General features: G+C 37.0%; 2 protein-coding genes across 3 annotated transcripts in view; both read right to left on the reverse strand.

Moving 5' to 3' along the window:
- The window catches only part of pecam1b (platelet and endothelial cell adhesion molecule 1b), a 31,699-nt gene extending 30,987 nt beyond the window's left edge, over positions 1–712 (reverse strand). The window contains exons 1-2 of the mRNA XM_081381621.1: positions 555–712; positions 389–406 (exon numbers count right to left, since the gene is read on the reverse strand). Of these exons, the coding sequence (XP_081237747.1) occupies positions 389–406; positions 555–618 (82 nt within the window). The 5' untranslated portion in view covers positions 619–712. The remainder of the gene's footprint in view (positions 1–388; positions 407–554) is intronic.
- An 895-nt stretch (positions 713–1,607) lies between these two features.
- rptor (regulatory associated protein of MTOR, complex 1) overlaps positions 1,608–14,094 on the reverse strand; it is a 425,184-nt gene continuing 412,697 nt past the window's right edge. For both annotated transcript variants that reach the window (XM_081381619.1, XM_081381620.1), the window contains 4 exons: positions 11,575–11,661; positions 11,361–11,477; positions 7,746–7,875; positions 1,608–4,745 (listed from right to left, as the gene is read on the reverse strand). In XM_081381619.1, the coding sequence (XP_081237745.1) occupies positions 4,677–4,745; positions 7,746–7,875; positions 11,361–11,477; positions 11,575–11,661 (403 nt within the window). In that variant the 3' untranslated portion in view covers positions 1,608–4,676. The remainder of the gene's footprint in view (positions 4,746–7,745; positions 7,876–11,360; positions 11,478–11,574; positions 11,662–14,094) is intronic.

A 14,094-nucleotide genomic window follows, 5' to 3' on the forward strand; every position in this document is an offset into this window, starting at 1 on the left:
CTTCTACAGTATATATAGCTCCGATTTGGATTCAAGCTTATAATATTTGGCTGTAAGAGCATCATGCCGAAAGAGAACGATGCGTTAAAATCACACGACCGTTCTCATGCCTCACTTCCCGCTAGAACCAGGGCATGTGACAATACACATGGACATGTTTTCAAAAACAGTAGCACAGTACCACAAAGCATAACAAAAATCCTTAGTCCAAATAATAAGGATTTTATTGGTATTAATCAATGTGGTCAAAATATTCAAAATCCTTATTACAATTAAATTTAACAAACCAAAAACAACTACTTTCCACAGTTTAACATTCCACTGTTAAATAATGATTATAACATTCTGAAAATGAACAACAAGGCAGAGAAATTAGCAGCTTACAGACCTGCACAGGCTCCTTCTGCTGATTTCAGATGTCATTGAAGATAAAAAAAAAAACAAAAAAAAAAAACACACAAATCAAGACAAAAACCAAGACAAATTCATATCCAAGCAACTTCAGTATCCATTTAAAGCAGAACTGAGAGACTAGACATAAAAGGTGTCCTTACAGGTGAGGAGAAAGAGGAGGAGAATGGTGCCCATCCTTAGAGAGGGCTGGATCTTCACCTGCATGGCTGAGCACTTCTAACCAGTGTGTGTATGTGTGTTATGGGACAAAGTGAATTGGGACTGAAAGGAGGAGCTGTGTATGTAGTGTTTCACTTCTGCCGGGTTATCACTTCATACAGCCTCTGTGCTCTTAATTTCACAGGAAGTGAGTGTTGCTTCCTGAGGAAGTGATGCTAGGAGCTGGAATGTTCACTCTGGCTAGATTTGCATCTCTCTGATGAGGCAGGAGGCTGGTGCAATGGACAAGAGGTGGAAGTGAACCTGTGTCAGTACTCTTCAGGTAAACACAGAGACTTCCATATCCAATTGTGAACCAGCAGAGCCTCCCAGAGAGGCGAAAACAGGGAAATTATAAAAAACGAAAACAAAACGAACACAAAACAAAACAAAACAAAACAAAACTGAACTGCTAGATGATTACTCCTGTTTTAACTATGAAACCATGTCTGGCTTTCAGTCTTCCTGTAATGATCAGAACAAACAGGGCAAACAATTATACTTTTGTGGACACAAAGCAGCAGCACATTTAAGATATAAAAGTATCATGCATCACAATAATGACTGCTTTTGCTTTTGTTCTAGTAAACAAATGTTTTGCAAGAATGCAATAATTGTTTTTTTCTAGTATTTCTAGTAAATATAGTATATTTTGTTATACAGTTATAACAATTAATATAAACGGTTAACACACACACACACACACACACACACACATATATATAAGATAAATATATATAAATTAAGGCATTTTGCTGAATGACTTGAAAAGCAATCTTGTGAAAAGGTAAAATTAAAAAGAAAAAAATTAAAAGTGACTCCTGTAACCTAAAATCTTGATTTTGAAAAATAAATAAATAAATAAAATAAATGTATGGACATTTGTCAACTAACACAAATAAAAACTGCCAACATTAAGAGGAACTGGATAAAAGTATGACAGAAACAAGCAAAGCAAAGCAAAGCAAAGAGACAAATAAATCAAACTGTACATTTATGTAACTGGTTTATTCGAATGCTTTCTTCTTGTCATTTAAACCATGGTGAAAAAGCAGTCTACAGCCATGGAAAACCCCTGATTGTTTCAATTCATTTAAATTATTTTACTTTAAAATTTTAAAACCCAAAGCAGGATTAGTAGAGCAGTAATTTCCAGTTTGATGAAGCCAGAGTACATCCCCAACTCCCCACAGCGAGCTGAAAAACGGTATATTCTGATGGGAATATACCGGCACAATTCATAAACAAATCCACAGAATTACCAAATTATACTTTCAATGAAAACAAATGTCCAAAAGGGGCAGAGAATCCAACAAGAGACTAAGGGTCCTGGGGAAAGGTAAAGGACAAATGTGCTTTCTCTTTCCCTTCAGGGATTAATGCGAACACAGCAAGAGAATGGCAGCCATACCATGAAATACAAGTAAAAAAAAAGAAAAGAAAAAAAGGAAAATTGAAACGAAGAAGAGATTAAAAGATGACAAAATAAAACCTTATCTGGTTAAAAATTTAAATACAGAAATTACATAAACCGGTTACAAAATGAACATCATCAATTCAAATACATTCCAAGAGCTGGATTTTGGGAAGGTAAGAATTAAACATTTCTGTCAGTCATAATTTCGCATCATCAGTGACATGTCTGAAAATCAGGGTGCTAGAGTTGATGGACACTACACACAAGGATGTTTTACCTTCACCATCTCACTAAACAGAAAAACAGATTCAGGACTAGTGTTAATTCAACTAATCAAGGAGCTAAGCTTCAAAATGTAATTTTTTTTTTTCTTTCATTTATCTATAATTTGATTCGAAGACATGAATTAAATTTCCCTAAAAAGGTGTAATTTGATAGTGACATGATTGCCCCAAAGGAAAATGTCTAAGAGCTATAAGTATTTCTCAGTATTTGAACCAGGCCTGTTTCCATCAGTCACCTCACAATAAAAGTTCAGATATGCTCACAGACATTTTTACTAGGATGTGAAAAAAAAAACAACAACAACACTTTGATCAGATCTTTTACAAAAATACATTTCCATCCTGATCCTCAACCCTTCTAGTTTTATTGATTGGCTAAATGTATCAGCAACTCAAAGTTCCTTACAAATCTTACTTTAGCACTGTTTAAAGCTTTTATTCACATTATGTACTCTAAAAATGTCAAACACTTAAGATTAAAAAAGCTCCACCTGATTGTTCTGCTGTACTTTAGGGATAGTTCACCCAAAAAAATGTTATACAGAATAATTTACCCAAACATTTAAACAAACCTGTGTGACTTTTTATTTTTACTTTTAAAATTACTGGTCCCCATCCACTTTCATTAAATGAGAAAAAAAAAAAAAGCTGTTTGGACACTTAGATCGACATCTCCTTTGTGTCCCACAAAAGAAAGGTCATGCAGGTTTGGACGACATGCAGGTGAGTAAATTATAACATTTTCGTATTTGGGTGAACTACCCCTATAGGCTTTTAGCAAACACTTTCATTTACATTCTTGTGCAAACTGATAAAGGTTGTGGGACTAAGCTATCAGCAGCACAGGACAAAATCAGACTTTATGAGTACATACAAGTGCTACTATGAGAAAGACATGATACTTGTATTTGATTCCACATAATGCTGTGCCACTATGCCAGTGGTTTTCAGTCTTATATTCAGTTCATAGATCTCGCACCTAATGAGCTGATGATCTGAATCAAGTGTGATATACAGTATAAGGGAGACATAAAATGTGCAGAGCATTGAGTCCTCAGCACCAGGATTGAAAACAACTGCTCTATGTTTAACTAAGAGATTAGACATTCATGGAGTGACAGGGAAAGTGAAAGTGGAAACAGATCAGGTCAAACAAACTGCAACATCATGATAGGCAAAAAATATGAAATAGTCCGTTTTCTTTTCTGTCAACTGCACTAATTTTTCATTGAGGAAAAATAGAAATGGAGATCATATTCGATTTTTATGACCAAATGAATTTCCAGAAGAACATATGGAAAGAGCAGTCTGCTCAGAAGATGGGGAGGGGTAAATGATGAAGACGATGATGACCAACAGAACAAAAGGTTTGGCGCTGCAAAAGTAGGTAGTGTGGCATTTCCAGCATGAAGGACAAGCAAATTAAAACTGAAGCTCTGGCATATTTTCAAATAGGGTGCTGTGTGTGTACAGAGATAACAAAATTGTTACATTTGACTCTTGAATGCAAGCTTGATGTTATTGTAATGCCCAGGTTCCAAAAACTTACTTTCTATTCTTATCTTTACATTTCTGTCTACAAATCTACATCCTGATTATTTGAGCTTATTTTTAAGAACCTTTGCTTAGTGTGGATGCAAATGAAGGGTAGTCCCCATTGTCCGTGTCCAGTGCTTTAAGATCAGTCATGCGTGTTGTTGAGGTGTAATGCAGCATCTGTGTACACACAGTCCAAAAAAAGTGTTTTGATGTGGAGGGGGTTTGGCACCGTGTGTGAATATGTTAAGCAGGGATGTGCAGGGAAGGTTGTGACTGGCGAGCAGGAGCGCTGCATCAGTTTGCCATTTCTTCACACAAGAAGAAGAGCAGATCCAACTGTACTTCAGCAGAGATATGATGAGGCATGTGGTTTCAGAGAGAACCCACTGAGCAACAGGCCTTCAACAGTCAGCCTGGAACACCTAGCTTCTGGAAGTTTGTCATCTTCATAGTCTCTTGTCTTCAGGTCGATCTATCAGACTATAAGGCTTTGCATGAGGTTAACAGTTCCAAGACAGTCAAACCCGGCCAGCATCGGCCGAACCATAAAGTTTTAAGATCTTTATATGCAATTTTAATAACATACACTCCTCTGCACAGCCAAGTGTACAATCAATAAATCCATAATGAGAATTATCTTGAGAATAATAATAATAATGATACTAATATAGTCATCATGTGTGGGTTCAGCAGCCTTCTTTAGACATTCATCATGGTTGTTGCATATGTACAGGAAGTAATTTACATCCGGGGTGGGTGGTGGGGGTGGGGATTGGTGGTGATTGGGTTTGGGCAGCAAGGGTCAAAGGTGAGAGGTCATGATGTTATCTGAGTCTCTTCTCTGCGGAGTAGATGGACATGTAGTAGTCATTACTGCCCACGGCCAGATGAGGCTGAGGAGGTCAAAGAAAAGGAGGATTATATATGTAAAGTTTTTTATTTTCTATTACAGTGTTACCATAGAAATTATTTTTGTTTTGTTGGCCAATACTACATTGGTCTTATTTTATATTGACATCTGTCAATATACCATGAGAATAAATGGAAAAGTAAAAAAAGCTTGCATTGATTCCATTGTATATAAATAATAATGAGAGGCATTACTGATAAGTAGAAAATTAGTATTTGGCTGGTCTTCCATATCTTCTTAAGTTTATCTCATTATTTGATTTGCTATGATTGATATATTTCAAAATTGCCTTTATGTGCTCATTGTTCAAAATGTAGCAATAAAAACGTAACAGCTTTTTTTTTTATCTTGAGCAAGAACATTATTTAGAACACTGGTCAAAAGTACTATATATTTCTTGAGAGGTAAAACATTGGGGAAAAAAAAACCCTCAGTGCATCTTTAAATTTAAATTAAGTGTCAGTATAAAAAAAATGATGTACAGATGTGGATCAACTGTGGCTTGTCTTTAAGCTCCTGAGTATCGATAGTGAGGGTTAAATTATCCTTTTTTAGTAGTCTCTGGAAGTCCAATTCATTCACAATTCAAGTGGTTCAAAAAAACAATTCACAGATTAATTTGAATCCCTGAGCAGCAGTTTATTTTTTGTAGAAAAATATTTATTTACATGCTGCTATTCATCACTATGTTTTCAAGTAATAGATTTGGGTGTTTTCAAATAAGTTTCATCAAGTTTTATGTCGTCATGCTAATTTTTGTTTTAGTACTATACTGCTCTCATAATACAAAACAAGTTATATGATACATTTAAAAATATTGCCCCCTCAGGTAGCTTTAGTATAGTTAGGTACTTTTGTTAGTAGTGTTAAGGAATTTTTTAACTAATTATGACAAACATTTCTTTTTCTTGCAGGATTAACATTTATTTGCTTTTGAAAACAAAATGTACCAAAACTTTAGTCAAAGTTAGAGTGTTAAAATAACGGAAGCATATGGCCATGGTTAGACTGCTATCTAAATATAATAACCCCATGACTTGTAATGAGCTGAGTAATCAAAAAGGCTAAATTCGCTTTGCCAAAGAAGGTAGAAGTAGCTGAAATTGCATATATGTAGAACCAATCGTATTAGAGAACAATTATGTGATGAGTAAAAAGTCATGCTACCTTTGCTATGAACCTATCCTATATAAACTGTTGTATTTCCTTTTGCTGGTGGGATTCTCTGTGATTTATACGAGGTCCTCCTGGCTATGATGAAAGCATATTCAAAGGCATTGTCTGGAGTCTGCCTGGTTACTGCAGCGCAGCAGATTAGTGAAACACTAAAGACCTTATTCCCAAGTAATAGTTTTGATAAAGGGCGAGACGTCATCCAACTCATCTGACGTCGATTAGGAGACGCCCCAGGTATAAGTCAGGTGCATAAGGGAATTTATACCACAGTAGCTTGACTTTTGTTTAACTACTTTTTAAGCGTAATTAAAAGCTTGACAGCTTACAGTTAAAAATAGCTTTCCCAACACTGCAGCTTATAGAAATAACAGCTTATAGATGGGTTTCCGTTTCTCGAATTACCCATTATCCTCTGCGGCGCGCCGCCATGTTGTGTGTCAAAGCTGTCAGTAAGCCACTGGGAGACACGGCTCATTCACTGTGCTGCATTAATAGAAAGCCAGTTAATATAAAGTATTTTTGACTCTTTTGTGTTGAGATAACGATGACAAATTCCTCCAAACCTGGCGACAAGGTGAAGGTTATTTATAGGGACACATTAGACGATGTTTGCAAGGAAAAATATGATGAGAAATTGAGTTATATCGATGGAAAGGATCCTTACGCAATGTCGAAAGAGGACTGGTTATGTAGGCTAATCCTGCGACGTACCCCGATATTCAGGAAATGGACATTGCCAAGTATCTCATCCACACCGTTAGTGCGTACACTTTTGACGAATTAAGAGGAAGAAAGTCTCTGTGCGAGTTAGAATGTGCGAGTTAAAATTTTATGTGGTCGCATTTGTGCGAGTGCATGGTCATGTACTACTCACGCATGAAATTAAATTCACGCATGAATTCTCCTGCATTTAACTTGTTTTAGCGCCCGCCAAAGTGAATTTTTGTCCCGCCAAAGTCTTATTTGATCGGTGAGTAATGTAGATAAACTGGGCGCATGTTTAACTGAAAGAACGAGCAGATAGAGAGAGAGCCGGTCGCGTGCGCGCACTCTCTCTATCTTCGGAGCCAGGCGAAAGTGTACTTCACCGTCTCCAAACTAAGCGCTGTCTTGCTCTCTCTCCCTCGTGGAAATGTTAGTCTGGAGCCCTGCATTGACGGTTCACATCGCTGTAGCCAGGCGGCTGATATCTGCACATTCCTTATTATACGGTACATTTAGACTCAGTGTCAAGACAACACCATCTGGGTAAAAAAACAACAACAACAACACAACGTTCCGAACTAATTTAGTGTGTAGGAGAGAGATGGAGAGCAGAGGCACGGAGCGATGTGCTCCAGGTGTAACGTTAGCCTCTGCCTCTGGCTCGACCAACTGATGTGGCCACTGAGAAAGTGATGAAGGTGGACAATCGTCAGAGTGTGCTTCTGCCCAGCCAACACCTCTCAATGGCTGTGTCGATAGTAGCCGCCTGGGTACAGCGATTTGACAGTCGATGAGAGCTAGCGCATTTAGCTAGCCCATCTTGGAAATGATTAGATAAAGTGTCACATCTCCAGAGCACAAAACCTCTAAATGTTCACAAGAGCAGCACTGAACATTAACTCCAGCCAAACGGAGAATAATCGTATGATTTTCATGTTCAGAATAATGCCGATTCAGGATATTATCATGCTCCGTAACACAAACGCTTGACCCACTTGACACACAAGATGGCGCCGTAAGGAGTTGCGGGAGAAATGTGACGTCATCGGAAATCTATCTATTGAAATAAGGGACAAGGTCGTCATTGAGAAATGTGTCTTACCCAGTAAGGGTGGAAGGCCAGGCAGCTGATGGCTCCGATTCTTTGCCCCATGAAACCATCATAGTATTTAATGTTGCTGATCACATCCCCATTGGAGTTATACACAGCTATAAACTGATTCATAGAGCCACTAGAGAGAGAAAGTTAGATAAAAAAGGGATTAAATGAGATACAAGCATTTCAGGACTGAATTATATCATGAACATGACATTCCTCTTTATTCAGGCCCTGTAACCTGATTTAGAAGAAGTGCAATGAGAACTGTTTCTTTAAAGAGCCTCTATTATGCTATTTTAAAGGCTCCTAATTTTGTTTTGGAGGTCTCCTACAACAGTGTATTTTTTCTCATAAAATACATTGTACATCACCACATTTTTAAATGATTCTGGAACAACTCGATAGAAGAATCAGTCTCTCTAAATCCCTCTTTTCTGAGAGCCTACTCTTCTCTGATTGGCCAGATGGCCCAGTCTGTTGATACTGGTCTACCGCGCACAGCGACTGTCCGAAGCTACACGCCAATTACCATAACTGAACGTCATCTCTGTCCGGAGGCTTCCTACAGCTCAGCGATTGAACTGTAATGACAGTAATGATGACATTGATTTTACAATATTGATCTGAGCACGAGTCCGATGACGGAACATTGGAAGAACTAGTTATTCAACCCGAACCTCCATCGCAAGGACGACTCGAGCAAGACGTTTCTCAGTGATACACTACTCAGTTTGAGGCACATTATGAGATGTTTCAACTGTAATTCATCACCATCAGCATTAAAGGAGAACTCCGGTCAATTTTAACATTGAGCTAATTTTTTTGTACATTTGGAGTGCTGTCAATACAGAGAACAACTACAAAAATCGGTGTTGCCTACACCGAGTTATTCTATTTTTAAAATTTGCACCCTGTTGACTTCAATAGGGCAAGTACTAAACCTGCTTTTAGCCTCTTAACATCCTTGATGTGTCATTACAAGTGCACAGAAAATGTGAGTGATTCCTTCTGAGTGAACACGAGTGGATCTGACTGCAGTAGATGTAAAAGATATGTATAAAAATGATGTTATTTAAGCCAGCGCAAATACCTGTTTACATCCTGTTTTTCGGTTGAAGTCCAAAGTAATCGATTGCCGAGTTCACGCGCGTGATCATAGGTAACTAAACCTATGCGCGTGAACTCGGCAATCGACTACTTTGGACTTCAACCGAAAACAGGATGTAAACAGGTATTTGCGCTTGCTTAAATAACATCATTTTTATACATATCTTTTACATCTACTGCAGTCAGATCCACTCGTGTTCACTCAGAAGGAATCACTCACATTTTCTGTGCACTTGTAATGACACATCAAGGATGTTAAGAGGCTAAAAGCAGGTTTAGTACTTGCCCTATTGAAGTCAACAGGGTGCAAATTTTAAAAATAGAATAACTCGGTGTAGGCAACACCGATTTTTGATGTTGTTCTCTGTATTGACAGCACTCCAAATGTACAAAAAAATGAGCTCAATGTTAAAATTGACCGGAGTTCTCCTTTAACAAGTGTATGTCCATCAACAAACCGATGTGTATATTTCTAATTTTTTTGCGGTGCACATGCGGGAACTATATTAACTGTATCAATAATAGTGCATATGTTCGCCCAGCACTAATGTGAATAACTGATGTAATAAATGTTTGTACAACAAATCTTGATCCATCCTTTATCCTCAAAGTAGTAAGAATGACAGACAATCTGCATTAAAGGTGCCATAGGTGATTCTCTGCAGAAACATTTTGTTATGCTGGTTAAAACTTGCTGCATCTAATTCTGTTTTTAAGAATTTGTTTACGTTTGGTATTGTAGTGTTACAATAAAGTTTTCTCACCGGTGAATGACACATGATATTGGTATTGCAGTAACGTTGTTTTCGGTCTTCTTGGCTTCATGCTTTCAGGAGGCTTGGCTTTGGACGGCGATTTGTAGGAAGGGTGGGATGTACGCTTTTAGTGCTATCAGGCTAAAGTTCATTTAGCATTTTCACAGATGTCCTACAGCACCTTTAATAGATGCAGTTTTAGATAATAGTGGCCCACAGCTGATTAGCAGAAGCATTTCAGTAAGACAGTAATAACGTGATTTAGCCGGTAAGCCGGAAACTTATAATATAAGTATATATGTGACCCTGGATCACAAAACCAGTCTTATGTTGCACGGGTATATTTGTGGCAATAGCCAACAAAACATTGTATGGGTCAAAATTATAGATTTTACTTTTATGCCAAAAATCATTAGGATATTAAGTAAAGATCATGTTCCATGAAGATATTTTGTAAATTTCCCACCTTAAATATATAAAACATTTATTTTTGTGAATGGATGCAGCACAATCGCCAATAGAAATGGACAACTTTAAAGGCGATTTTCTCAATATTTTTTTGCACCCTCAGATTCCAGATTTTCAAATAGTTGTATCTCGGCCAAATATTGCCCTATCCTAACAAACCATACATCAATGGAAAGATTATGTATTCAGCTTTCAGATGATGTCTAAATCTCAATTTTAAAAAAATTACACATAAGACTGGTTTTGTGGTCCAGGGTCACATATATAAAATATATATACTGGGTGGGCCATTTATATGGATACACCGTAATAACATGGGAATGGTTGGTGATATTAAAGTCCTGTTTGTAGCACATTTGTATATGTGAGGGGGCAAACTTTTTGTTTTTCTTGTGACATTACCAATAAGTTTGATGTGTCACATGGCCCTCTTCCTATTGAAAAAACAAAAGTTGTATCCAAGATGGCCGACTTCTAAATGGCCACCATGGTCACCACCCATCTTGAGGAGTTTGCCCCCTCACATATACTAATGTGCCACAAACAGGACTTTAATATCACCAACCATTCCCATGTTATTACGGTGTATCCATATAAATGGCCCACCCTGTATATATATATATATATATATATATATATATATATATATATATATATATATATATATATATAAAACACAAAACGAAGTATTTTGAACACCCAGTAAAAATATATCATCAATAATTATTCATACTTACAGGTTGTGATTGAGGTGCAAGTTAGTCAAAATATAGTGGGTACCGACCCATCTTTCTAAAGCAAGCGCTTTAAGAATCCCGCATGGACTCAGATATTTGAGAAGCAGTCATCAGTAAAACGAAGTGCTGTGGGCTAGTAAAGTTGTTCGCGGATGGACAACGTACAACAGGTGGACATTATGCAAACGTATCTTCTAGTGACGTAGGACCGTAAAGCAGTATGATTCAAATAAAAAACAACTCGCAATAGCGGTTCAGTCGATTCTTTCTTTTGGGAGACAATAACTTTATTTATCGTGCACTTTCGACTTAACTTTGCAGAACGTTTACATTCACAAACAGCTATATTACACACTGCATGAAAGGGTATATTCGAAAAACCATAATAGGGGCACTTTAAATAAACTGACTTTAAAAATGAACTACAAATGTGATGTTACAAGCAGAATCATTAATAACTTTAGTCAAGTTTTTTTTTCTAAACAGCAATATTTTTGCACAATGGAACTGATTGTATGGATTATGTATAAAGGTGCATGTGCATCTCTCACCAAGCAAACAGGTTTGCCTGTGGATGGATGTCCAAAGCTGTCAGTCCTTTCACTGTCTGCAAGATGTTGATTGATTCTGGCATCCGTGGGTCAAAAAAACGCACATCCCCATTCACACTAAAAGAGAGGGGAACCAAATTGTGAAGTGACTACAAAAAGAGAGTAAGTTCTATGATGAAGTGATTTAAATTATGTGGGAGAAAAAAACAGTTACCTGACACTGATAATGTGTCCTTCGGGCTCCTTCTGCAAGTGTGCCTTCACCACCCAAGCACTGTGTTCCCTATATGTCATCACACGACTGGAAAAAAGAGATATTTGGGTAGTATAAGCCAATCATTCCATAAAAATTAGGAAGCATCATTGAACATTGAACACTAGAGGGAGCTGGAGGAATATCAATGCACCAGAACACAGAAAAACAGTGATTAGTAGCATAGTGAAGAAATCATAATAGTTCTTTAGAAGGGTGTTTCTTACACAATGGGCATTTTTGGAACTATGGACTTGCACTACTATTCACTATTCTACAAGTCTTGGGTCAGTAAGTTTTTTTTTTTTTTTTTTTTTTTTAAGAAATTAATTCTTTTATGGGATGCATTAAAGGCATAGTCCACCGAAAAATGAAAATTCTGTCATCATTTCTTCAGCCTCATATCATTAAAACATGTATGCATTTCTTTCTTCTACTGAACAAATGTATGCATTTTTGTCCATGCATTTTGAGTCAATGGGAACCAAAACGGTCAGGTTTAGAAATAAAGAAATACAGGTTTGGAACGACATGAGAGTGAGTAAATGATGGCAGAATTGTCATTTTTCGGTGGACCATCCCTTTAAATTGATCGAAATGACAGAAAATACATTAACATTATGTTACAAAAACAACAATAAACGTTGTTCTTTTGAACTTTCTATTCATCAAAGAATCCTGGAGGGAGAAAAATACTAACACCCATCAGTGTATTTACTGTACAAGTATCACTGGAGAATTTGGAGGAATTTCAAGAGTTGAACCAGTCATTTCTATCACAATGCAACTTACACCACATCTCATAATATCATAACCGACAATATGTAATATCATATTTTGTTTAAATACATTCTATCATGGAGATAATTTCAATGTTCAATTTAAATTTTTCTTACATCATTTGACAAAATGACAGCATGATTGGAAATATTTCATAATAAATGTATTGTTAACAAGTGATATTTAGCATAATTTGTCTGTTACTTTACACATGCCTCCTATTTTAAACATGTTTTTTGCTGACAATTAACCTTTTTTACTAGTGGAATTTGTTGTTGTTGTTTTTTGTAATATTATGCCACAATTAAATTAGTGTTTTTTTTTGGTGTAAAAATTATATAAATCAGTTTCACACAAAAAATATTGAAATTGTTTAGGTATAGATATATTTTCACATTTTAAGAATTAAAGTGTGAATTTGAAAAAATGGTGAACATTTTAGACCATTTTAAAAGTAACCAGACGAAACACCCTTAAACTAGACTGAAAACATGACCATGAACACTCCAGCATTGTGGGCATACACTGTGCGATTTTCGTCCGATTTTGAGCCGAATTCTGACTCGTGCGACTCTTTTTCGGGTCGGGCCGATTTTCAGCTTTGTCGTGCGTCGTTTGTCGTGCAGTGTTCGTGCAGTGTACAGGGGGAAACGAGAGGCGATTAACCTCTCACGACCGGCAATCGGATGGTCGGATGAATTTCTGGCATGTTAGAAATTTTGGTCGCTCCTCGTGACTATATCGCACAGTTGAAGCAGAGCTACGAACCGATTGCCCTAAACTCAGTGTTTTTTCCCTCACTGCGCCTGCGCGAAAACAGTTTCATCTGCAGCAAAAAAAAGAAAAAAGAAAAAGAAAAAGGGAGATCTTTAAGTTCTGTAGTTCAAAGCTATTACTGTTGCTTACCTCCAGTTCGTGTTGCAAAATGGATTAACCATTACCCACTTCTTCCAAGCCACCTGCGATGTAGGCTACACTTTGCCTCTTTTATTATTATTATTATTTTTTTTTAAATAAAGCTGTTTTTAATTTTCATTGATGAATTATTGCAGTGTTCGGACATATTATAGACTGTTAATAGTTAATTATATGTATATAATTCATTGTAATCGACCTAAATGTTTTAGACAATTTTTAATGAGGAGTAAAGCTTCTATGTAGGCTAATATTTTATTATCCTCACAGCGCGTTGGTTATGCGGTGATGCGCTATGAAATTGTTGCGTGGCTATTTAATTATAATAGCCTATCAGTTTAATAATAAAAGTAGCCTTCCCTAATAATAATAATAACAATAATACTAGCCTACTAATAATTTAATATATAAATTGGAAATGCTAAATCTTCTTGATATTGATAGCTGATGCTTGTTTTGACAATATCTCTGGATAGGCTACATGATATCGTCCATAGGCGCAACCCGGCACGAGGATTTATCGCGCTGATTCGCGCATTCACACGTATAGTGTGAGCAGTCAAGTCGCAGCTCGACGTTCGGACCGTACAGTGTGAGCACATAAATCCTGAGCTTTGGCTTTACATCGCATGCGATCTACTCGTTCAGTGTGAGTAGGTTCCTTGCTGAAATCGCACAGACATCGCACAGTGTATGCTCGCCTTTAGTTGAGGCAAGGATGTCCGCATATGGATTCTGCATTCTGTGACAGAACTTTAGCATGTCTACAGAGGTCAGGGTGCACGT

Source organism: Scardinius erythrophthalmus (genome assembly GCF_964197995.2).
Source record: "Scardinius erythrophthalmus genome assembly, chromosome: 12".
Classification (NCBI taxonomy): Eukaryota; Metazoa; Chordata; class Actinopteri; order Cypriniformes; family Leuciscidae; genus Scardinius; species Scardinius erythrophthalmus.